Source organism: Amblyraja radiata, chromosome 5, assembly GCF_010909765.2.
Source record: "Amblyraja radiata isolate CabotCenter1 chromosome 5, sAmbRad1.1.pri, whole genome shotgun sequence".
In the NCBI taxonomy this organism is placed as follows: domain Eukaryota; kingdom Metazoa; phylum Chordata; class Chondrichthyes; order Rajiformes; family Rajidae; genus Amblyraja; species Amblyraja radiata.
This window is the reverse complement of record NC_045960.1, coordinates 113,066,832-113,093,242: the sequence shown is the minus strand read 5'-3', so window position 1 is coordinate 113,093,242 and position 26,411 is coordinate 113,066,832. Positions and strand designations below refer to the sequence as shown.

The following is a 26,411-nucleotide window of genomic DNA, read 5'->3' as shown; positions in this document are numbered from 1 at the left end:
TATTTTCTTGAGAGAGGAACTCATCAACATCAGACATTCGGTTCCTCCAAAACATTGTTCTGGGTTTCACTCACTCACTGGACTATCTGGACATACTTGTCGGCGGGGCTGTGGTTATGTTCAAGGCCATGAGATGTACGAGGAGTCGGGGAAAGCGCTCTGGAGCATTCATCCAACTCCGGCAATGAGGATTACGTACACTGCCCCCGAGTATATTCCTTGCAAACCCATGTTCTCTCAACAACAAAGTGGACAAATTGCAACTCCTGTGCCAAACAAACAAGGACCTCTCTCGATCCGCTGCCCTGTGCTCCACCGAGATCTGGCTGTGTGAGTCGACCCCGGACTATGCGCTGCAACTGGCTGGCTTTCAACTACACAGAGTGGACCGCCAAGCGGAGGCAGTGGGAATATCATGAGGCAGTGGAATATGCGTCAAGTCAAATTCCTTAGCCGTACTTGGCTAATAAATTTATTCTGAGTTTGATTCTGATTGTGCTATCTTTGGTAAGAACTCGATAAGATCAAGGAATAATGTCCCAGCCTGCCCAACTTCTGCCTAAGCCCATTTTGACTTGATTCTTATTTCCCCAATCAAACACTTGCCGGGTTTTTGATGTATATGATTTTGAATACAGAAGTTGCAAGATGGAGAATGGCCAGGCAGGAAACTTGTTCCCCATGTTGGGGGAGTCCAGAACCAGGGGCCACAGTTTAAGAATAAGGAGTAAGCCATTTAGAACGGAGACGAGGAAACACTTTTTCCTCACAGAGAGTTGTGAGTCTGTGGAATTCTCTGCCTCAGGGGGAGGTGGAGGCAGGTTCTCTGGATGCTTTCAAGAGAGAGCTAGATAGGGCTCTTAAAGATAGCGGAGTCAGGAGATATGGGGAGAAGGCAGGAACGGGGTACTGATTGGAGATGATCAGCCATGATCACATTGATCATTTATCACTATCAGTTTATTTATTCATGTGTATATATATTTATACAATGGTACATGGACACACTGATCTGTTCTGTATTCATGCCTACTATGTTCTGTGTGCTGAAGCAAAGCAAGAATTTCATTGTCCTATCAGGGACACATGACAATAAACTCACTTGACTTGACGACTTGAATGGTGGTGCTGGCTCGAAGGGCCGAATGCCCCACTCTTACACCTATTGCCTATCGTCTATTGCCATTCCTAAAACATAGAAACATAGAAACATAGAAAATAGCTGCAGGAGTAGGCCATTCGGCCCTTCGAGCCTGCACCGCCATTCAATATGATCATGGCTGATCATCCAACTCAGTATCCTGTACCTGCCTTCTCTCCCTTTAGCCAGAAGGGCCACATCTAACTCCCTCTTAAATATAGCCAATGAACTGACCTCAACTACCTTCTGTGGCAGAGAATTCCAGCGATTCACCACTCTCTGTGTAAAAAATGTTTTCCTCATCTCGGTCCTAAAAGATTTCCCCCTTATCCTTAAACTGTGACCCCTTGTACTGGACTTCCCCAACATCGGGAACAATCTTCCTGCATCTAGCCTGTCCAACCCCTTAAGAATGTTGTAAGTTTCTATAAGATCCCCCCTCAATCTTCTAAATTCTAGCGAGTACAAGCCGAGTCTGAGAGGGGCAAAGAGGGCAAAGTTTAAAGGAGTTTTGCAGGGCAATGTTTTTATACAGAGGCTGGGTGCCAGGAACGTGTTACCGGAGGTGGTGAAGACAGGTATGATAGTGATGCTTAAGTGGCTTTTAAATAGGCACATAGTTATGCGGGGAATGAAGGGGTGGGGATTATGTGCAGACAGATGAGATTAATATAGCTTGGCATCATGATCGCCACAGACATTGTGGGTCGAAGGGCCTGTGCTGTATTTTTCTACAATCTAAGTTCTATAACAGCAAAATGTACCATTTGGTACATCAGCAAACTGCATGTGGTGTTACCCGTGCTAACTCAAATGGAACCACTGGAAGTCATTGTAATATTCTGCTGCAGATCATGGCAGTGCCCAAAACTGTAATATCCCTTTAAGGTTTATTGTAAAGTATTATTGGTGCAAATGATCACAGCTGGGATCAATTGCCAGCTAATTGCAGTTATATATATTCTGAAGCTAAGTGACCACTCATTATTCCAGGCAAGGCTCTTTGGGAATGGTAGGTAAAGGCTTTTAATTTTGTATTTTAAAAAAAATGATTTTATTTTGGTGCTTGGTTGCTTCTTTCTTGTAGTATATTTTGTATTATTTATCTGAATTTAATTTTGTGACCATTGTTAGTTGGGTTTTTTTGCAACATTGTCATCACCTCAACACCAGCATTCTGTTGCTCCATTCCCATTTACAGATATCAATAGAACGCTTTCCTGCCTTTCCTTCCATATTTCCAGATTATTTATGTCACGTGCAGGTTAACTGGCTGCATGCCAGTTTGCAGAATTTGCATTTGAGCAAATAAACATGAATCATTTTTTGATATGAAGCAATTATTTGATGCAGTTTAACTATCTAGGTCCATTTGGCAGCGGTTGCCTCGGTGTAATGTGCACTGCATTGTGAATTACCTGGCTCTGTGACACAGTCCAATAGCAGTAATTTCTGCTGTAATAACAATCTTGCAGACAGATCAGACCTGACATTCTTGAAAACTGCTTAACACTCTCCTGTGTGGCTTATTGATGGTGGCTGTTTTTGTCTTACAAGCTGTTGAACAAATGGCAGACATTTAACTTACTTCTGAATATGTAATGTTAAATGTATTGTACAGGAATATTTATCTGGTTACACAGTGAGTGGCTCTGTGAGACTGTCTCTGCTGTGTGGAATGATTTATGTAGGCACAATTGGATGAATAAATAGCTCATGGATAAGATTTTGACATAAGGCTTTACTATCTGTTTAATATAAATGTGGATGTGAAAGTGGCTGGCTAGATCCTCTTTTGTTTTAACCAATGTCTAACTGTTACTGCTGAATCCATACTGGCCATAAAAACGTTATCATTCACGTGCTGAGTCCAACTAAAGACTGCCAGACAATACAGTTCAGCACCACTAAGTTAGTGTTGGGAACCAACCCATGTATGGAAGCAAAAGCGGAAAATTACAGATAAGCTCAGACAGAGTTATGCAAACCATGTTTAGAGACACTTAAAGGACAAGAATCTTCCCTGATGCCCGACTTAAATGTAGAGAAGCTACTGAATGCTGCCTTTTTCCACAAAGCTCCCAACGGCTGCAGGAACTCTCCTAAGGTAGGCTGCACAACTGTATTGCTTTTAACACTCATTTTCTCAACATGTATTCCTCATTCTGTCGGCTCCTATCACACCAGGATGCTGACTCTCTCCAAAGAAAGAAGTAACAAGAATTCGGCCCAAGCTATTCCGAGTTAAGGAGAGGTTAGACAAACATGGATTGTTTTCTCTGGCACGTCAGGTTGCGGGGGGAGGGGGGGGGGAGAGAGAGGGAGAGAGAGAGAGACCTGACAGAAGTATGGAAAATTTAGGCATAGATAGGGTAAATGGTCAGAACATGTTTTCCCAGTGCGGAGATGTCAAAGACTAGAGGGCAAATCTTTAAGATGAGAGAAACCAAGTTTAAAGGAGAGGTGAGGGGCAAATATTTTAGTGGGTGCCTGGAATGTGCTGCCAGAGGTGGTGGTAGAGGCAGAAATGATAGTTGCATTTATGGGGCTTCTCAATAGGCACACATATATGCAGGGAACGGGGTGATATCACCATCTGTGGGCAGACATTAGTTTATCTTGGCATCCTATTTGGCACATATTTTGTGGCCCATTAGCCTGTTCTGTTGATTTGTTCATATTTTAATAAACATTGCTTCATGAGTGAATGTTTAAACGTTGAGATAATTAATGCAATAATTTATAGAAATGCATTTTTACATTAACTCTAACCCAGGTGTCATCTACTTCAACATTTCTTGCATAATTGGTGCTGAGGATTTGTGGAAAGTGAGCTGTATTTTCCTAACGTACCATTTGACTTGTAATAGGAACATCGATTATTTCTCATTCTAAAGCTTGGTTGTTTATTCACTGCAGGTGATTGAAATTCTCCTGAATATTGATTTTTAGCATTGACCAAGTTGCCTGAAAGACCATTACCAAAGATGAGTCTAAACATTGGGTGTGAGGGTGGTGCAATTGGATAGTCTGAAGTGACGTCCGAGTCCATCAACACACACTGCCAGTAGGAAAACCCTACTGATCGAACAAACCTGCCTTTCCCCAACCCGAGTGCCAGGGAAAGCTGTAATCAGTCATATAGCATAAAAACTGGCCCATGCTGACCAATATGCCCTGTCTAACCTAGTCCCATTTGCCCATGCATGCCCCATATCCTTCTAAACATTTCCTCTATACATGTCCAAATGCCTTAATAAATGCTATTGGTACCTGCCTCAACTACATATTCTGACAGCTCGTTCCATATACTTGCCACCCTGAGTGAAAACATTGCCCCTCAGATTCCTAAGAAATGTTTCCCCTCTCGCCTTAAACCTATGTCAATAGACAATAGGTGCAGGAGTAGGCCATTCGAGCCAGCACTGCCATTCAATGTGATCATGGCTGATCATCCCCAATCAGTACCCCGTTCCTGCCTTCTCCCCATGTACCCTGACTCCGCTATCTTTAAGAGCCCTATCTAGTTTTCTCTTGAAAGTATCCAGAGAACTGGCCTCCACCGCCCTCTGAGGCAGAGAATTCCACACTCGCAACTCTCTGTGAAAAAGAGTTCTCGAGTTCTTGATTTCCCCATACCCCAAGAAAAAATATCTCTGCATTCACCCTATCTATTTCCCTTGTGGTTGTCTACACCTCTATAAGATCATCTCTTTCTCCTGTGTGCCTGTGAATAAAGTTCTAGCTTGCCCAAGTTCTCCCTATAAGCTCAGGCCCTTGACTCCTGACAACATTCTCATGAATCTTTTAGACAATAGGAGCAGGAGTAGGCCATTCGGCCCTTCGAGCTAGCACCGCAATTCAATGTGATCGTGGCTGATCCCATTCCTGCCTTCTCCCCATATCCCCTGACTCCGCTATCTTTAAGAGCCCTATCCAGCTCTCTCTTGAAAGTATCCAGAGAACCGGCCTCCACCGCCCTCTGAGGCAGAGAATTCCAGACTCACAACTCTCTGTGAGAAAAAGTGTTTCCTCATCTCCGTTCTAAATGGCTTACTCCTTATTCTTAAACTGTGCCCCTAGCTCTGCACTTTACAGCTTGCATTTCCTTCCTCTTGCAAAGATGCTATCCCCTATTTTCTATTATTCTGTCTCCACTGTATCTGCTCCCTAGATTAAATATGTCTTTCTCTTGTACACTTGATTTCTCCCCTTCTGTCAAATATCAATACCTCACCCTTGGTGTCCCTTGCATCTGCTCTTGCTCCCTCTCCATTTTGCCTTCCACCCCACCAGCCTTCATATCCAACACCATCCTCTGACATTTCTGGCACTTCTGACATGATCCCACCAACTGTCATGTCATTCCATTCCAGCCTCAGAAGGCAGTGGAGGCTGATTCTCTGGATGCTTTCAAGAGAGTATAAGATAGAACTCTTAAAAATAGAGGAGTATAGGGAGAAGGCAGGAACAGGGTACTGATTGTGGATGATCAGCCATGATCACATTGAATGGTGGTGCTGGCTCGAAGGGCCGAATGGCCTACTCCTGCACCTATTGTCTATGTATCTATATACATAGATTCTCCACGTTCTGCAGAGACTACTCCCTTTGCAACTCTATGGTTCACTCATCTCTTCCCACTCAGACCACCACCTCCCTAGCTGTCCGTTTTTTCCCCTTCTTTTTTATTATTTTTAGTTCGTTAAGTGTACAGTCAGGGGGTCTAAATCTTTTATGTGTGTGGGGGGAAGGGGGAAACTGCTTTTCTAAGTCCCTACCTGGTCGGAGGCGTTGCCTTCCTCCGAGCAGCGTCTTCGACCTGTCCTCGCGGCCTACCAGCGGGTCCTGGAGCGACGTTTCCCTGAGGGGACCTGGCCAGAACATCGGCTTTGGCGGCGGTGCAGAACGTCGGTGCGGCAGGCGGCGCAGAACATCGGCTTTGGCGGCAGTGCAGCGCTGGAGCGCTATTGCGGAGCGGGCGATGCCTTTCCTGGGTCGCCGCGCTGGGACTCCAGTATGCTGGGACCGCCGAGAAAAAAACATCGTGGAGCCGCGGTTCTGCGGAGCGGTCAGCTGCGACGTTGAACTTACATCTCGCCGAGATCACCAGTGTGCGGAGCTCCGTCTGGCGTGGTCTGTTGGCTTGGAAGCCGCAGGCTCCGGTGGGAAGGCGGCCGTTCCTGGCACCCCAAGCTGCTGGGGGTTCTCCCGACGCCGGAGTACCATCTACCCGGCGAGAACATCGGGCGCCGTGGCGGCGACTGGGGAGGCCTCAATAGGCCCGACTATGGGTGGACAAGAGGATGGGGACTGGACTTTGTGCCTTCCCCCACAGTGGGAATCACTGTGGGGGGATGTTTTGGTGTTGAATTTCTTTATGAATACTGTGTTGTATTTTTATTAGTGTGCTGCAAGGACATCAGAATTTCCCCTGAATAAGGGGATTAATAAAGTATTTATCTATCTATCTATTGCTCCCTGCAATCACAGATGTAACACCTGTCCTTGTACCTCCTCCCTAGCCTCCATCCAGGGACATGAACGGTTCTTTCAGATGTGTCACAGGTTCATATGCACCTCTTCCAAACCCCTCTTACTGCATCTGGGAAGTCGCTGCCTTGCAGTGCATGAAAACCGGATTCAATCCTGACTACAGGCCCCGTCTGTACGGGGTTTGTATGTTCAGGGATTATGGGGAGAAGGCAGTAGAATGGGGTTGAGGGAAAGATAGATCAGCCACAATTGAATGGAGTAGACGAGCCCAATGGCCTAATTCTGCCCCTAGAACTTTGATCTCCTGGTGACTACGTGGACCATCTCCAGCTGCTCAGTGGCCTCCCACACTCCAGATGTGTAGGTTAATTGGCTTCAGTAAAATTGTAAATTGTCCCTTGTGTGTGTAGGATGGTGCTAGTGGACGCGGACTCTGGCCCAAGCATAGACTTGATGACCATTTTGCTGAACACTTGTGCTTGGTCTGCAAGGCATGTGGGGTCTGCCGAGGCCTACACGATACCCCAGTTGCTAACCACTTCAACTTACCTTTCCATTCTGGCCTTTCTGTCCTGGGCTGCCTCCATTGCCAGAGTGGGGCCAAATGGAAACTTGAGGAACGACATCTCCGGTTCCACTTTGGTAGCTTGCACCCCAACGATTTGAACACAAACTTTAAGTAACCTTAAAATCCTCCTCCCCTGAGCCCTGCCTGACCTTGCATTTATTTCCCCTACATTCCTTCCCCAAACTACATAATCTACACTTTGTCCATCCTCTACCTTCACAATTCAAAACTCTCTAATCATTTTGCCTTTCAGCTTGTGTTCATCTGTGCTACCACCTGTCTATTGAAAGGTCCCTCACCTGTTTACCTACGACCTACAATGCTTTGTTCTGTCCCTCCACTCGTCTAGCTTTCTTTCACTCCCACAACCCCGCAATCTGTCTGAAGTCCCAACCCGAAACGTCACCTATCCATCTTCTCCACAGATGCTGCCTGACCCAGAGTTACTCCAGCATTCTGTGAAACGTCACCTATCCATGTTCTCCACAGATGCTGCCTGACCCACTGAGTTACTCCAGCACTCTGTGAAACGTCACCTATCCATGTTCTCCACAGATGCTGCCTGACCCGCTGAGCTACTCCAGCATTTTCTTTCGTTGGGAAAACCAGCATTTGCCACTCCTTGTTTCAACTATATTCCCAGTGTAGTGTTGATCTTGCTCAATCGATTTCTATTTAATTATTTGCGAAAATGAACAAAATTAAACTAAATGCAGGGAAATATAGTAGATTGAGAGATCATGCAATCTGATCATGTTCCTTTTACCAGTTCCATTTGAGTATCGGAATTGGTGTTCCTGTAGGGTTTGACCACGATAGATTACACAACCGGCCACTAAAACGGGGCGGTGGGGGGGGGGGGGGGTTCAATTGTTGAATGTCCATAACCGTAAGAACTCGAAAGGCTTGTCCTAATCAACACAAGTGAAACGAGCAGATCCGTGGAACAGAAACGGATGTGGTCTAGAATGCTGATATTGCGTACAGTACAATGCAATCTATTCTCCATTCCAGTAAGAAGTTCCATAAAATCATCAGCACCCCTTGGTGACGCTTTCAACAGTGTATTGTCATAAGAATCTTTAGTCCCGCTTTCCAGGGAATACTTCGTCTCAAATTACGCTTTCAGTTAAGACTGAGAAATTTGTCAAACCAAATACAATATTTACACCCAAGGAAACTGATCTGCTTAAAGGTCGACTCTATTTTCTAGCTATACATAATGTGCATTGTTTCGGTTATTTTCCGGCTCCTGACCACGTTTCTTTTGATACAATGTGCGTTCATTTATTAGCATTGAACACTGCAGTAATTCGCTAGTTTGCCAGGGGGCACGGTATTAATTCCTTCCTTCCAAGCGCTCTGCATCAATCCCTTGACAAAATATGTTATCAGGTGATTATATTACTGACGTTGAAAAGTGAAATTCATACCCACTTGAGCAAGGAGCTGTAAACGGAGTGGACTATTGCCTTGCGATCGGGTGACATTTAACCATGCAGCGTTCGGGAAGGAACGTAATTTACATTTATTAACCGTGTTTCAGATTGTCACTCAAGTTTATGTAGAATTAAATTGTGTTCGTGTGAATAACCGGAATATATGGTGGTGAGAACATGTAATGTGCTTGTCTTCACGCGTCGGGACTGGAAGGTAACTGGTATATTACAGTACTTTAGGAAACTGGAGTATTATCCGTGCCATCCTGGTACACAATGTGAAGGTTGTCAGTCGTACAGCGTAGAAACAGCCCCTTCTGCCCAACTTGCCACACCGACTCACCTCCCCGTATCCGTCCAAACCTGTCCTAGCCATAAACCTATCGAAATGCTGTTTAAACGTTGCCATAGTATCTGCCTCAACTAATTCCTTCGGCAAATTGTGTTGGAAAGAACAGCAGATGCTGGTGCACAGTAAATCGAAGATAGACACAAAATGTTAGAGTAACTCAGCGGGACAGGCAGCATCTCTGGAGAGAAGGAATGGGTGACGTTTCGGGTCGAGACCCTTCTTCGACCTGAAACGTCACCCATTCCTTCTCTCCAGAGATGCTGCCTGTCCCACGGAGTTACTTCAGCATTTTGTGTCTACATCTTAATTCCTCCAGCATCTCGTTTCATAATCCTACAATACTATTGTGTAGAAAAGTTATCCCTCGGATTTCAAATCTCCCCCCCTCCTCCCCCCAATCTTAAACGTGTCCTCTGGTTCCCAATTCCCCTACATGGTTTGACCCAATATTTTCTTCATTATTTTGTACACCTCTGAATCCTCCTGCATTCCAAGAAATCAAGCCTGCTCAACTTGTCATAGCTCAGGTCCTCATCCTGGCAAAATCCTTGTAAATCTTTCCATCTTGACAGCATATTTCCTACAATGAAGCCCAAATTTGAACACAATACTCTAAATGTGGCCACACCAACTTTGCTACACACTGATGGCCAATGTGCCCAAAGCTGCCTTGCCCACTCTATTCACATGTGGTGGCACTTTCAAGGAGTGGTGTCTTTCAATCACAGCGTAGTTGCATTGAAGAGGGGAGATTTACCTGGTTGTTTCCTAGGCAGGACACTGGGTATGGAGAGATATGAATAGGCTGGAAATGTGAGGGATTGCAGATGCAGGAAATCTTGCATACAACAGTGCTGGAGTAACTGAGCAGGTCGGGCAGCATTTGTGGAGGGCATTGATAGGTGACATTGGATCTGGGTCCTTCCTTCAGACTGGATAAGCTAATTTGTTTTCCTTGGTGTTGAGAAGGGTGGCCTGATTGAAATGCACACAAATTGAGGTGTATATAGCACAGACGGCTTAATCTATTTCCCCATAATACAATTATACCCTCTGGTTTTTTTTATACTTTTAACGTGAGGAGTTGCACTGAAGGCCTGGTTCTGTGCTGTGCAACCCCATGACCCTGCCCTAATTATAGCATTTGGATTAAATTGTATAACAATTGGAATTTATTTTTGGTTTTGTGAGGCATAAGTGCTGACTGGGAAGCAAGAAGTCTCATGGTTAAACATGAATCAATCATACTTTATTAGCCATGTATTTTTTACAACATGGTCCCATTCACAACAAAAGCCCTACACCTTCAACAGTCCAGCAAACTTTAAGGCCAGGGTGCACTAAATTCTCCAGTGGAGATTGAACCCACAAATGTTCAGTTTCAGACTGAATTATGCCACTGCCAAGTCATGGGTTTTTATTGGAAACCCACCTTGGATTACTGACTTGTTTTGGGAAATGATTCACATCGTCTTACTTGCGTACTGCCTATTATGCGTCCTGGCATGTAGGGCAGCAATGAAGGTCCTCCACTCCTGTCTGTTCTGGGCTAGCTTCTGGACACTACCCAGGTCAGGTCCATTGTTTTCATTTCCTCCTCTACAGTTTGACGCCAGGTGGTTTTGGGTCTCCCTCTTTTCCTTTCCCTTCCGGTGTCCAGTGCAGGGCTATTCTTGGGATGCTGTCTGGTACATTCATGCTAGCATCTGTCGATAGCCCTGGAGGTCCATCACGCCCAGTCGTGTTGATTCCTTCAGTTGCTGTTTCCATAACATATTTGTTTTTCGAGAAAGGGTTGTTAGCCCTGTGCTCAACCCCCAACCTGGAGGTCCAGTGGATTGCTCTTTGTCTCGCCTCTACCCTTCGACCTGTCCAGCATGGGAGATCCTAACAGGAGACAAATCTCCCCCTGGCATAGCTCTTGGGGTCACTGAGGCACACAAGCTCCCCGAACACGACAAGGTTGCAATCCAACGGGGAGCACATCATTTTAGCTGAAAGAAAAGTGTGTTAAAGCTTATTTATTGAAATGGAATTGGTTATCTTTGAAACGTGCTGTTTCCTCTCCAGCACCAGAGGTAGTAGTAATAGAAGTATATACAATTGAGGGTATAGTCAACCTTTCTCCTAGCATGGAAGTGTAAAATACTGCAGGGCATGGCTTTAAGGTTTGATGGACAAAGTTAAAAGGACATGTGTAGGGCAAGATGGTGGTGTGCCTGGAATGTGCTGCCAGGGGTGATGGAAGCAGATACAATTGTTAGCCGAGGCTTTTAGGTAGGCCTGTTGATATGATTCACATGCAGGCAGATTAGTTAACTTTGCATTATGTTCAGTAGATACTGTGGACTGAAGGACTTGTTCCATGTATTCAATCTTCCTGTTTCCCTATAGGCAATTTGAATCCCTCCAATTTAATGTTCAGACTGGGAATGCCCAGGTCTGCTGATGACATTGGTGGTCCAGTAAAAAGTGAAAAGATATAGAAATAAATTATATGGTGAAAAGTCTTGCAAACCTATTAATTTAATCGCTTTAAAGCTGCCTCAAAACTTTCCTTCCGTCAGCTTTGAGGCTGCCAATTTAATAATAAATGGTATGAACAACCTTGTTTTTGCCATTGAGCCAGGCAGGGCATTTACTCTACAACAGCAGTCTGCAGACTCTGAGATGGCTGCAATTTGCAATAATACAGCTTGCAAACATTTTCCAAACTAAAGATTCATTGTAACGGTCGCATATTTCAACCTGCACTATGTATTTCCAAAATATGCCTGGCAACTGGTTTTTGGCCTCTTTGACTGGAATTGTTGATCACTAAACTAGCTTCCCTCCAAAGGATTTGGTCACTGAAATGTGCATAAGTAACATCCCAATGTATTCAAATTGATTGTGTGCACCAGGTTTAGTTGTCCATCCCAGTTCAGCAAATGAAAACTGGGGCAACATTGATGAATGAACAAACCTTGAACAACTAAATTGTTGGAACGCAAGGCTTCAATGAGCATGAATGGTTTATGAGAGGCTTCATGATTATGTGAGCTGCTCAGATGACAGTGCCGGAAGTATGTTCTGAAATATTGCTATTACATCATTTGATTAAATTATTAAAGAGACTGCAGCTGCTTGACTTGCTTCTCACTATTGTCTACCGACTAAACAGAAAGGCATATCATCTTGAGCAAAGGGATATCAGATAGAAATAGAACGGGCAACTGATCTTTTGCAATGGAAACCAGTATTTTCATTCTGATCTATATTACAGTATCTCCATAATGTTTAGGATAAAGACCCATCATTTATTTATTTGCCACTGTACTCCACAATTTGAGATTTGTAATTTAAAAAAATCACGTGGTTGAAGTGCACATTGTCATATTTTAATAAAGGCCATTTTTATACATGGTAGACAGAAATGCTGGAGAAACTCAGCGGGTGAGGCAGCATCTATGGAGAGAAGGAAATGGGCAATGTTTCGGGTCGAAACCCTTCTTCAGACCCGAAACATTGCCTATTTCCTTCACTACATAGATGCTGACTCACCTGCTGAGTTTCTCCAGTATTTTTGTCTACCTTTGATTTTCCAGCATCTGCAGTTCCTTCTCAACCATTTTTATACATTTTGGTTTCACCAGAAATTACAGCAATGTTTATACATGATGTTGCTCCCATTTCAGGGCACCATAATGTTTGGGACACAGCAATGTCAGTGTCCCGCAAGGCTCAGTGCTGGGACCCCAGCTATTTACAATATATATTAATGATCTGGATGAGGGAATTGAAGGCAATATCTCTAAGTTTGCGGATGACACTAAGCTGGGGGGCAGTGTTAGCTGTGAGGAGGATGCTAGGAGACTGCAAGGTGACTTGGATAGGCTGGGTGAGTGGGCAAATGTTCAGGCAGATGCAGTATGATGTGGATAAATGTGAGGTTATCCATTTTGGTGGCAAAAACAGGAAAGCAGACTATTATCTAAATGGTGGCCGACTAGGAAAAGGGGAGATGCAGCGAGACCTGGGTGTCATGGTACACCAGTCATTGAAAGTGGGCATGCAGGTGCAGCAGGCAGTGAAGAAAGCGAATGGTATGTTAGCTTTCATAGCAAAAGGATTTGAGTATAGGAGCAGGGAGGTTCTACTGCAGTTGTACAGGGTCTTGGTGAGACCACACCTGGAGTATTGCGTACAGTTTTGGTCTCCAAATCTGAGGAAGGACATTATTGCCATAGAGGGAGTGCAGAGAAGGTTCACCAGACTGATTCCTGGGATGTCAGGACTGTCTTATGAAGAAAGACTGGATAGACTTGGTTTATACTCTCTAGAATTTAGGAGATTGAGAGGGGATCTTATAGAAACTTACAAAATTCTTAAGGGGTTGGACAGGCTAGATGCAGGAAGATTGCTCCCGATGTTGGGGAAGTCCAGGACAAGGGGTCACAGCTTAAGGATAAGGGGGAAATCCTTTAAAACCGAGATGAGAAGAACTTTCTTCACACAGAGAGTGGTGAATCTCTGGAACTCCCTGCCACAGAGGGTAGTCAAGGCCAGTTCATTGGCTATATTTAAGAGGAGTTAGATGTGGCCCTGGTGGCTAAGGGGATCAGAGGGTATGGAGAGAAGGCAGGTACGGGATACTGAGTTGGATGATCAGCCATGATCATATTGAATGGCGGTGCAGGCTCGAAGGGCCGAATGGCCTACTCCTGCACCTAATTTCTATGTTTCTATGTCATGTAAATGAAAGTAATCATGTTTAGTATGTTGTTGTATATCCTTTGCATGCAATGACTGCTTGAAGTCTGCGATTCATGGACGTCACCAGTTGCTGGGTGTCTTCTCTGGTGATGCTTTGCCAGACCCGTATTGCAGCCATCTTTAGCTTGTGCTTGTTTTGGGGGCTAGTCCCCTTCAGTTTTCTCTTCAGCATATAAAAGGCATGCTCAATTGGGTTCAGATCGAGTTATTGACTTTGGCACTCAAGAATTTACCATTTCTTAGCTTTGGAAATACTCCTTTGTTGCTTTAGCAGTATGGTTGGGATCATTGTCTTGCTGTAGACCGAACTGCCAGCCTATGAGTTTTGAGGCATTTGTTTGAACTTGAGCAGATAGGTTGTATCTATACACTTCAGAATTCATTATGTTACTACCATCAACAGTTGTATCATCAATGAAGATAAGTGAGCCAGTACCTTCAGCAGCCATACATGCCCAGGCCATAACACCCCCACCACTGTTTCACAAATAAGGTGGTATGCTTTGGATCTTGGGCAGTTCCTTTTCTCCTCCATATTTTGCTCTTGCCATCACTCTATGTTAATCTTCATTTCATCTGTCCACAAGACCTTTTTCCAGAATTGTGGTTGCTCTTTTAAGTACTTATTGGCAAAGTGTAACCTGGCCATTCTATTTTTGTGGCTAACCAGTGGTTTGCATCTTGCAGTGTAGCCTCTGTATTTCTTTTCATGAAGTCTTCTGCAGACAGTGATCAATGACAAATCCATACCTGAAGAGTGTTTCTGATCTGTTGGACAGGTATTTGAGGATTTTTCTTCAGAGAGAGAATTCTTCTGTCATCAGCTGTGGAAGTCTTCCTTGGCCTGCCAGTCCCTTTGTGATTAAGCTCACCAGTGCTCTCTTTCTTCTTAATGATGTTCCAAACAGTTGATTTTGGTAAGCTTAAGGTTTGGCTGCTGTCTCTTAACAGTTTTATTTTTGTTTCTCACTCATTATGGCTTCCTTGACTTTCATTGGCACAACTTTGGTCCTCGTGTTGATAAACAGCAATAAGTTTCCAAAGGTGATAGAAAGACTAAGTGCTGAGAGCTCTCTTATACCTGCATTAAGGAGGCAATTAAACACACCTGAGCAATTACAAACACCTGTAAAGCCATGTGTCGCAAACATGATGGTGCCCTGAAATGGGGACTATGTATCAACACAGCTGAAATTTCTACACGGTGAAAACAAAATGGATAAAAATGGCCCTTATTAAAATCTGACAAAGTGCACTTTAACCACATGTGATTTCTTTTCTATTACAAATCTCAAATTATGGAGTACAAGGGAAAATAAATAAATGATGGGTCTTTGTCCCAAACATTATGGAGGGCACTGTATGAACCATTAAGTGTTGGTTAGTGATGGAGCAAATTAACCTGTGTTCATTGAATCAGGTGAAGTTTTAAGCAATTATAACACTTTAAATATGTCTTGCAAAAAACACAGTGGCTTGCTATTTGGAAAAACCTCTACAATGTAACTTTGGAAGAAAACTAAACACAAATTAAGTTTTTTGGGGATTGGACTTTGCATCAATCCTTGTGAAGGTAAGTGGCAATTAGAATTGTGTAGGATGACAGAATTAATATTGCATACATGAACTTGCCAAAGATGGCGCAAGTCCCTAATCTAGACATTGGCTCTTGAAATTGAAGGGACAGGTTTTTATTTACTGGCTGCAGCCATCAATGTCGGCCAGCATAAATCATCCAGCCTTATTACATTAAGGAAGAGACTTGAAGTGCTGTTGGGTTCACAATTCCAGCAAGATGGCTCCATTTGCAATGATGAATTGTGACTTTTTTCAAGGTTGGAGTGGGATGTTTTCCTGATGGTTAGTTTTATTCGTGTTCTGTGTACTGGGGTACAGTGAGCTTTGCATGCTTTCCAAACAATACACAGGTACAATTAAGTTGAACTTTAGTGCCATCGAGCAAAGGGGAAAGTAAAGTGCAGAATATGGTTTGCAACAGCTCCCATCCATTGGACTTTTGTCCTATTTTTAGATGGAGGTTGGCGACTTGGTAGGCCCTGTTGATAAAGCAAGATGCAATGTTGGTAGGGTGCCCAAGCTATGGAAATCGAGAACCAGAGGCCATAGGTTTACGATGAAGGATTTTATAGGAATCTGAGGGTTAACTTTTTCACACAAGGTGGGTGTATGGAACAAGATGCTGGAGGAGGTAGTTGAGGTGGGGCCTATCGCAACATTTAAGAAACACACAGGTGCATAAAACATGTTGAGCGAGATTTGGGGCAAATGCAGCCAAGTGTATCAATAGGACATGTTGGTTGGTGTGGGCCACTTGGGCTGAAGGACCTGTTCCCACACTGTATGACTCTGACTCTAAATGCAGTGTATTTTACTCCTGGAACATTTGTAATGGTGGTAAAATATTAGATTATTGAAGGGATGCTAATCAATTTGGCTTTTCCCCCTCGAGGACTAAGTATTTTTATTATGCTGAGTATTTTGTTAATGTGCCTTGGAGCTGGAGACAGAATGGTATGTTGGGAGTTTTCCATTGCTGGATACCCAGCCTGGTTTACCTTTGCCCCAGTGCCCCTGGGATACTGCTGATAAATCGTCCATAATGCTCTGAAAGTGGCAACAGTAGTGATAAAGGCATGTGGTCTGCTTGCCTTCGTCAGTCAGGCCATTGAGTAGATGTAGCTTTAAAGGGCGTTGCTAAGGCTGCATTTGGTGTATTATGTGATGTTCTAGTCAATGCATTGGTGAAAATATTAAATGCTAGAGGATATCTCTTTAAAGTGAGAGGTGGTGAGTGCCTGGAATGTGCTGCCAGGGGTGGTGGAGGCTAATTCAGTAGTGGCATTAAAGATTTTTGGATAGGCACATGGATATGGAGGAATGTGAATTGATGCAGGCAGATACAAGTTAGTCTTGGCATCATTTGGTAGACATTGTGGATCAAAGGACCTGTTCTTGTGCTGTACTGGTCTACCCTGTATGCCATGTGCTGAAAGTTGTGCTCTCAAATGCTCAGTGGCAATGTTGGCCATTCCCCTGCACAGTGCAGGTGTTAACCTGCCACTTACCTGCTCAAATTAGATGAAAATCTGAGGGCACGTCATAGTCTGAGGATTTTCAAATGGAATCTTGTCTGCAATCTCAGTCGGCATCCTCACTTCGGCCCTGACGTGAAGGTAGTTTCACTGACTTGATGAAAGTGAAATTGGTTAAGGTATAGGACGTATAATAGTGAATTATTATTCTCCGTGGAAAGTTCAGTGGTTATATTTGAAACTCAATTGGGGTTGCTATTCTGTGTGCTTGAATAACTAGGATAGAGATAAATTCCTTAGTTCACTGATCTCTGAATTTGTCAAGGTGATAATTCATTGAGGAAAGCTTTGGCATGACGAGTATAGATGCAAACTAATCTGACAAACATAGATAAAATATTTTAAAAATTTATGCCTTTTGGGTAGTATTCCCTGAGTGGAGAAATGTAGCGAGTAAATAGTAATTGTAGGTGAAAGATCAGACCAAGGCACCATTGTTCAAATTTCAAGATTATATGGCCGGTACTTGAAGCATTTCCGCTAAACTCTTTTGATCGCATTGGCTAAGACATGGTTGTCTAACAGCCATTTTTTGGGGGATGTCAAAGTTGAGTTGACTGTAATGGTACTATAGTGCTTGGGGTAGGATTAATATCCTTGGAATAATGAAAGCTATTGGTAGATTTCATAAACTCTTTTCAGCTACTGTAGCAGCAAAATTAAGTTAATTGCCAAAAGTTCAGGACAAGGGGTCACAGCTTAAGGATAAGGGGGAAATCCTTTAAAACCGAGATGAGAAAAACTTTTTTCACACAGAGTGGTGAATCTCTGGAACTCTCTGCCACAGAGGGTAGTTGAGGCCAGTTCATTGGTTATATTTAAGAGGGAGTTAGATGTGGCCCTTACGGCTAAGGGGATCAGAGGGTATGGAGAGAAGGCAGGTACGGGATACTGAGTTGGATGATCAGCCATGATCATATTGAATGGCGGTGCAGGCTCGAAGGACCAAATGGCCTACTCCTGCACCTAATTTCTATGTTTCCAGAGGTCTCTTATGGTCAGTTGTTATGGAGGGGATAAAATAGCCAAAAGACTGGTGGAATCAAATTGAATAATCTTAAAAGATCTGGATGTGATATTCCTAGCAGAGAAAAATGATGTACTCATTTGGATAGACAATAGATGCGGGAGTAGGCCATTCGGCCCTTCGAGCCAGCACTGCTATTCAATGTGATCATGGCTGATCATCCCCAATCAGTACCCCGTTCCTGCATTCTCCCTATATCCCCTGACTCCGCTATTTTTAAGAGCCCTATCTAGCTTCTGGAGTTAATACAAATATTAGACCTAATCTGATAGCTTCTAGAGCTTGTAGAAGTACGCTAGACTAAATGTACCAGCTTTGGTAATTGTAATACCAGAACTGTTATGCTCTTCTGTGAAGAGTAGCCAATACAATTTGGGGAAAACTCTGTATCCAATTTGTACACAGCAAAGTGATACACATTGAAATCTGTTGCTCTTGTGAGTAGTACAATAAGATCTTTATATTCTGGTGTGGAGTTTCTCAATACTGCACTGGGATTGCAGGTATATCCTCTAGAATGGGACTTGATCCCATAAGCATCTAGCAAGAGACCCAGTAGCTGCTCCTGGTTAACCTGGAAATGTAATTGTATTATAGGTGTTTGGATATTACCAGGTTCTTGCTAGCAATGACAAATCAGCCAATCAATCACTTTCTTCCTTCCTCCACCCCCTCCCAAGCAAATGTATTTGATGCATTGATTAACCACACAAGCATTAATGAAATTGTCTCTAAATCAATGCTACGTCGAATCACTGTAGAATTGCTTTCACCCCGAAGGTTCTGATAAAGAAAAAGAATGCCACTTCAAGTTTTTTTTTTCATTTTAATAAAAAAGCTACTTAATGGTTTATTATTCCCTGGGTGCCACATGTCAACCTTAACTGCCTTCAGTGGCTGTTCCTATGAAATGGAAATTGGATTTGCCTTGCAGTTCCATTGTTTCTTGTATTAATTATCAAATGGGCCAATCATTTTAGTGTACATTTAATTTGTAAAGACAGTTTTGTATTAATCAAGTCTAACTGTTCCTTGCACTGAAAACTTCAAGGACAGACAAGCAATGCCTCAGCCATTAAGTTTGACGACTGCTACAAACCTAATTTAGTTTTGACGATTATTGAAGTAATGCGGATCCAAATGCAATAGCAACAAGTGATTGATTTATGCTACATTTGTAGTAACTTGCTATTCATTACTGGATCAAAAATATAGTCTAAGTGTATACAGGTTACAAAACGGTAGCAAGCATGTCTGATGTCGTCAATATTTGAGACTTTTGATAGCACACTTGGTATACATGCCCAAATGTCTGCAGATGAGAGTTTATCTGCCTCCTTCAAACTAATGGTTGAATCCTACATTGCAACTGCAGAGACACGAATTTGGAGATGAAGGCAGTTCACCCCTGGCTGATTAGTGCGTAGATATTTTACAGCCATCCCAGAACCAAAAAAGGTAGTAACAGCGATTCCGAACACTAGGTGTTTCCTTTCGCAAATAGGAAGGAAAGCGCAATTACCCATTCACTTGCATTAATCTGGGCTTTCCGAAGGACATTTTCGTTAAAGCTTTATTGTTAAAGCGGTCCCTTTGTTGGATTTGACTTGCCGTGCTCGCTGGAGAGGGTTCTGCTTTAAGACGGTTAGCAGAATGATCAATGAAGTAGGTGGATCGTACGGAGATAAGGATGCTGGCAAGGGGCCCATGATGCACTGCAAGCCTGGGCTTTCTCACGATCAGAAATAGGAAAATACTAGTTGCCTTGGATAGCCGCGGTGTTCCGGTTGCACAGTGCACGGACGCTTGGGGAGCACGGTTGTATCACGCAGGCATGCTCCACGCATAATAATGGAACCATAATGCGGAGAAACTTTGACAATTCCACCTCTGCTAGGTTTGATCTCTGCTTTCTACTTTCTCCAAGAACCATTAATATTTTCTCCAGCCAGCGTCTAGCGGGTTTCATTTGGCTCGTTCCTCTTTTTTTCTTCCGAGCGCGATGATGGTGAAATCGCTCTGCTCCTGATTTGCAAGAAAGGCAAAGGCAAGTGGACGTCAGATCCAGGAACCACCGATTGAACGCCGTGGTATGTTCGCCTTGCTTTATACAGGATGTGTTTTTTTTGAGATTTGTTTTGTAAATCATTTTTTATGCTTATCGCCCACCAGATTCTGAATCCCGTCAGGGGCTGGAGTTGCACCACTCACTTGGTGTATTTTTTTTAAAAGGTTGCTTACACGGAAATATTGTGTCATGCCGAAGTCTTTATTTTAAAAGTGGGAAGAGTCTCTGTGCAATGTAACAAAGTGACATGGAAATTTTTAAAATCAGTATAGTAACGAGGAACTCCGGCATATTTCGTGGTTAACGGTGTAACATTGCAACTGACATACGTGACTCATTTGCTCATTTCCGAATGCCCCTTGTAGTAATATTTAGGACATATCAGATGACACTAGTTTAGACAAATTAATGTAGTCGAAGTTTTTTTTAATTCTTGGTATAGAGAGGCAAGCGTGTTTATTATCATATGCAGCGGAACAATGGGATTCTTGCTGCAGTTTTACAGGCACATTAGACGCAAGGACTATAAATATGATGTACTATAAATCGGTCTTTGGAGTAAACTAGACCACGGTGTAATTAAAAAAAACCTGATGTGACCATGGTCGTGCAAAGTCGGTTGTGGTCCCGTGAGGCAGGGCGATTGTTGGACCGAGAGAACCACCCTGCACAACGCTACCTCAGCACCGATCCGCTAGGCTGATTCCTGAACTACCCGGTTTGGGATGCGGGACTTGCTTTATTCGCCAATGTTGCTGAATTATACAAGCGAATTGTTTCCCCGCGCTGCCGTGTGGTAGCATCGGGTAGGATTAACCCTGTTACATACCCATCTGTACCTCTTTTTTTTGGATCGGAAACGCCCCATTCATTTGACGGGGAAACGCTCCCGCATCGGCTTTTACTGCATGAGTATGAGAATGCCACTGATCTTGTTTTTTAATTTGTGTATTTTAGATTGAGGCTGGACTCGTGCCGAGGGCCACCATGGTGGGTTCGTGGACGAATGCTGGGTGTCTGCTGGCCGTCTTGTTCAGCTGCCTTCAGCAAGGAGAGGCTGATATAGGCGACGTTAACAACTCCGACTGCACCGGCACGTACAAGTGCAAGGAGGGCGTGATTCTGCCCATTTGGTACCCGCAGGACCCGTCGGTGGGCGACAAGGTGGCCCGGGCCATCGTCTACTTCGTGGCCATGATCTACATGTTCCTGGGCGTGTCGATCGTGGCCGACCGCTTCATGTCGTCCATCGAGGTGATCACATCGCAGGAGCGGGAGATCACGGTGAAGAGGCCGAACGGCGAGACGACCACCACCACGGTGCGCCTGTGGAACGAGACCGTGTCCAACCTGACGCTGATGGCGCTCGGCTCGTCCGCCCCGGAGATCCTGCTGTCGGTGATCGAGGTGTGCGGCCACGGCTTCCACGCCGGCCAGCTGGGCCCCAGCACCATCGTGGGCAGCGCCGCCTTCAACACCTTCGTTATCATCGCCATCTGCGTGTACGTGGTGCCCGACGGCGAGGTGCGCCGCATCAAGCACCTGCGAGTCTTCTTCGTCACGGCCGCCTGGAGCATCTTCGCCTACGCCTGGCTCTACCTCATCCTGGCCGTCATCTCGCCCGCCGTCGTCGAGCTGTGGGAGAGCCTGCTCACCTTCGTCTTCTTCCCCATCTGCGTGCTCTTCGCCTGGGTGGCTGACCGCCGCCTGCTCTTCTACAAGTACATGTACAAGAAGTACCGCGTCGGCCGCCACCGGGCCGTCATCATCGAGTGCGAGGGGGAGAGGCCGGAGAAGGCGGACATCGAGATGGACGGCAAGGTGCTCAACTCTCACCACCACTCGGCCTCGGCCGCCGCCAACGCCGGAGGGGAAGACGACGGCGGCGGCGGCGGCGACTCCTCCAACACCGCCGTCACGGCGACGGGCAAGGAGCAGAAGGAGGAGGAGCAGCGGCGGGAGATGGCGCGCATCCTGAAGGAGCTGAAGCAGAAGCACCCCGACAAGGAGATGGAGCAGCTGCTGGAGCTGGCCAACTACCAGGTGCTGAGCCAGCAGACCAAGAGCCGAGCCTTCTACCGCATCCAGGCCACCCGCCTGATGATCGGCGCCGGCAACGTCCTCAAGCGGCACGCCGCCGACCAGGCGCGCAAGGCCGTCTCCATGCAGGAGGTGAGGCCCGAGGTGGACGAGGGCCCGGTCAGCCGCGTGTACTTCGAGCCGGCCGCCTACCAGTGCCTGGAGAACTGCGGCTCGGTGGCGCTCACCGTGGTGAGGCGGGGCGGCGACCTGACGCGTACACTCACCCTCGACTACCGCACCGAGGACGGCACGGCCAACGCCGGCTCCGACTACGAGTTCACCGAGGGCTGGCTGGTCTTCAAGCCGGGCGAGACGCGGCGGGAGATCGTGGTGGGCATCATCGACGACGACATCTTCGAGGAGGACGAGAACTTCCGCGTGCACCTCAGCAACCTGAGGGCGGGAAGCCCAACGGCCGCCGGCCCAATCGCCGCGCGCGCGCACTCGCCCAAAGCCGGCGCGGGGGCGGGGCCGGCCTCTGTCGCCGGGGCAACGCAGGCGCCCGCCGCCGGAGTGACGGGCGAGGCGGCCAACGAGGCGTCGTCCGCCTCCAACGTCACCACCAGCACGGTTTTGGCGGGAACCAATCACGCGGGGGCGGGGGCGGGCGGCACCTCCGGCGCGTGCGCGCTGGCCGACGTCGCCTGCCTGGCCGAGCCCAGCACGGCCAACGTCACCATCTTCGACGACGACCACGCGGGCATCTTCAACTTCGAGGAGCGGCTGGTGCACGTGAGCGAGAGCGTGGGCGTGATGGAGGCGCGCGTCCTGCGCTCGTCGGGGGCGCGCGGCGCCGTGCTCGTGCCCTACCGCACGGCGGAGGGCAGCGCGCGCGGCGGCGGCGAGGACTTCGAGGACACGGCGGGAGAGCTGCAGTTCGACAACGACGAGATCGTGTAAGTCGGGGGGGTCCGGGGCGGGAAGGCGGGGGGGTGGGTGGGGCGGAGGTGTGAGTGAAGGCCGGGGGTATGAGGAGCGGGCAAGGGCGGGACGGGAGAGGGGTAAATCAATGGCAGTGAGTGAGGGGGTTGGAGAGTGAATGAAGGCCCGGGGGATACGAGGAGAGGGAAAGGGCGGATTGAGGTGTGAGGGGTTGGCTGGGGAGTGAGGTTTGAACAGGTGGGAGAAGGGGCTGGGTCTAGGGTGTGAGTGGGTGGGAAGGTGAGGGCGTTGGGGTGGGGGCTGGGGAGTGTGGATTTAGGGGGGGGGGGGGGAAGATCAGGACTTTGGAGAATGTGGTTGGTGGGGCTGTGAGGGGTACGGCCCTGGAGGGCAGTGAGGTGGAATTCCAGGGTGGGGGTAAAGGGGCTTTTGGGAGGGCCTGTGGGACAAATTGAGGTGGGGAGCACCATGGGGGTAACGGGTGGGAAGCTTGAGGGTAGGGAGGAGGGACTGGATGAGGGGAAGCTGGCAGGTGGAAGGATTTTGAGGGAGAGGGGCTTGAAATGAGGCGGTGACGGAGGCTGAGGGGATGGGTTGATATAGCGGGGGGGGGGGGGGGGGGGGTCAGTAGCTGGGTTTGGATAGGTTTGAGGATACCTGCCCCTCACCTTTTGCTATTGTTAAACCTATTGCTGTGTGCAGTTTGTCAATGGTGCCATATTCTCTTGCATTGGAATGAGGGGTGATGGTGTTAGATTCACCAGCCTGAATGTTCAATTTGGTCTTTCCCCACACACGCTCCAAAAAATGCCCATTGTCTTCACCCTTTAAACCAAACGGTGCTGAATCCTGTGTGTTGTCCTTTATTCAATCAAGGCATCTAAATATAGTATAATGTCTTGGCAACTAGTTGCATAGAAGCGCTGAATGACCCATGTTCCCAGTTGGGTATTGCAACTTCAAGGTTACTTAAGTAAAATAGTGCAGCTATCCTAAATATATTGTAAATACCTGAAATATTTCTGAGCAAGACGGCAAAATCTCTTAAGTAATGCAACTAGTAATCTTTAAAACCTACCTGGTGTTGTGGTTGGGGACGAAAAGGGGAAATACTTCATGTTCCTTACAGATCAAACGTTCTAAATTGAGGTTTTTGGTCAGTTGTTGTCTATGTGACCAGGGTATGTAAATGCAATATAACTTGACCAGTAGTTTAAAGGATTGGTACATAGAATAGAATGCCTTTTATTGTCATTCAAACAGGTTTGAACGAAATTTCATTCCTGCAGTCATGACATTACAAAAAAAAAACCAACACACACTTAACACAATTTACACTGGGTTGGTTGGCCTGTTTCTTGTTGGATTTTGGAGCCATAAGGAATGAAGCCTTTATGTTCTGGAAGAGAAAAATATTATATTGCGGAATCCTTGATGTTAGCGTGGTTATTTTATCTGTCGTTTTGAGGCCATTTCAGTGTGAAAATGTTGCCTGATAATCAATGTTTCCCTATTTCTTGAGTGCAAGAGATGTGGATCGCTATTGTTATAATTTGAGAATAGAATTTGTATTCAGTGGGCCGATGGGCCTGTTTCCATGTGGTATTTTATATATATTTTTGTCTTTGGTGGGTTGAAGGAGATTTGCTGCAGCTTAAACTTTGATTCACAATTTTTGCTCCTTTTGACAGAACGGCATTCGTATGTTATAGGTGCAGAATTGGGCCATTCAGACTATCAAGTCTTCTTGCCCATTCAATCATGGCTAATCTATCTTTCCCCCTCGACCCCATTCTCTTGCCTTCTCCCCATAACCCCTGGGTTTTGGTCAACTCTTGCTGGTTTCAGAGAGACAGAATGGGAGCAGTAGTAAGTAGTCTGTGGCAAGAGCGGAACTCGCTATGAAAACATGGAGGGGACGGGGGACACCATTTTTTGGCGGGCATGCGCACACACGCACGCGAGGCTTCGGAGGCTCAATCCAGCGCTAAATGCAGCTCAACTCTGCCTGTCTCACCGGGTTAACTACAGCCCTGCCTGGACTGATGGGATACCAGCGCTGCTTCTCCGCGCTGGCCATATTTCCCGCAAGTCCAGGAAGGGTTGTAAGCTCACCTGGCGGGTCAGGCAGAGTTAGCTGGGTTTAGCGGTTTCTCTGCGCTGGCCCGCCTGACTGCCGACCAAAGATCCTATAGCAGAGGATCTTTGCTGCCGACCTCTCTGGCCACCCGCGGGGGGGCACTCGGGTGGGGACGGGGCAACGCCGGAGACCCGGCTGGGATCATCCTGGCTGCGGATGAGGCGCAGGTCTGTGCCACGTCTGTGCACACAGTGGCTCCTCCAATCCTCTATCCTCAGTCCCCCCCTCCCCCCCAACTCCCTCCTCCAATTATCGTGCTAAACCATGTCCCGCCCCCATTGCCTGCCGACTGACGTCTCTCTCCTCCAATCAACGCCCTCGATCTCCGGATTTTAAAATCCGGATTACAAAAACTTGGGGGGGGTTGTCCCCCACCTCTCAAAATATGGAAGGGACATGTCCCCTCTGGCCCCCCCTGGTTTTCCACCCCTGGTCTGTGGGCTTGCAAGGAGAGGGAGGTGGCCGTTTGAAGAAATCTTGGTTCTATTTTGTGACTTGACACAATTCTGCAACCTGTTGTGACCAGCTCTGTTCATAACTACTTTCACTTTGAGGTGCCCGGAACTGCATGTGATGTGGTTGTGATTAACATGGTTGCACAATTTGAAGGGTAGCACTTGGGTTTAGACCAAAGCTATAATTTTCACTGCCTCTTTGTTGCACCAATGAACAACCAGCATAATAAGCATTTTAAGCAGGAACTTGAAATGCCTGTAACTTTAGGTTGTTCCTCCAGAAAGTGGTTAATAGAGATGCATTGTTTGTTGGGCTAATGATTTCGTTTTATGCCCCATCTATCTTTACAGCCATGAGTGGGAACCTGATAGCGCATTGAACATGAGACTGTGCCTCTATTCATTTACATCATGGCTGACCTTTAGATAAACTGTTTATTCTTCATTGCTCGGTGTCATTTGATATACTTTAAAAATCTGTTTGATTTTGATCCTAAACTTCGAAAGACAAACTATTCTCAGCTAAATGGCGAAGGCTTTGAATGGGCCAGTATTTTTATCAGTTGAAAAAAATGTTAATTTAGTGTTTTCCTGGGGCATAATTTCTATAGTTTGGAGCAACATGGGTATGTGTTCATCATAATAATCATGGTAATTTATTAGCCAATTATGTTTTGCAACATTTGAGGAATTTGGTTTGCCATAGTCATACCAAAAAAGCAAACAAGATGCACAACTACATAAATTTGACATAAACATCCACCACAGTGGCTCCTCCATTCCCCACTATGATGGAAGGCAATAAAGTCTTATCTTCTTTCCTCCTTTACTCCTGCGTCAGGGCGGTCGAAGCTCCTGCAGGTTGGATCTCCTGAAGTTGGTCTCTAACCAGG

General features: G+C 46.0%; 1 protein-coding gene across 5 annotated transcripts in view; it reads left to right on the top strand.

The window, feature by feature from the left end:
• Positions 1-3,158: 3,158 nt before the first annotated feature.
• Positions 3,159-26,411, top strand: part of slc8a1 (solute carrier family 8 member A1) — a 228,871-nt gene continuing 205,618 nt past the window's right edge. For 4 of the 5 annotated variants that reach the window (XM_033022016.1, XM_033022014.1, XM_033022012.1 and 1 more), the window contains exons 1-2: positions 3,159-3,248; positions 20,917-22,937. In XM_033022016.1, coding sequence (XP_032877907.1) covers positions 3,168-3,248; positions 20,917-22,937 — 2,102 coding nt within the window. In that variant the 5' untranslated portion in view covers positions 3,159-3,167. Of the gene's footprint in view, positions 3,249-19,851; positions 19,982-20,916; positions 22,938-26,411 lie in introns of those variants that run through there. The other variant, XM_033022013.1, reaches the window with a different exon arrangement.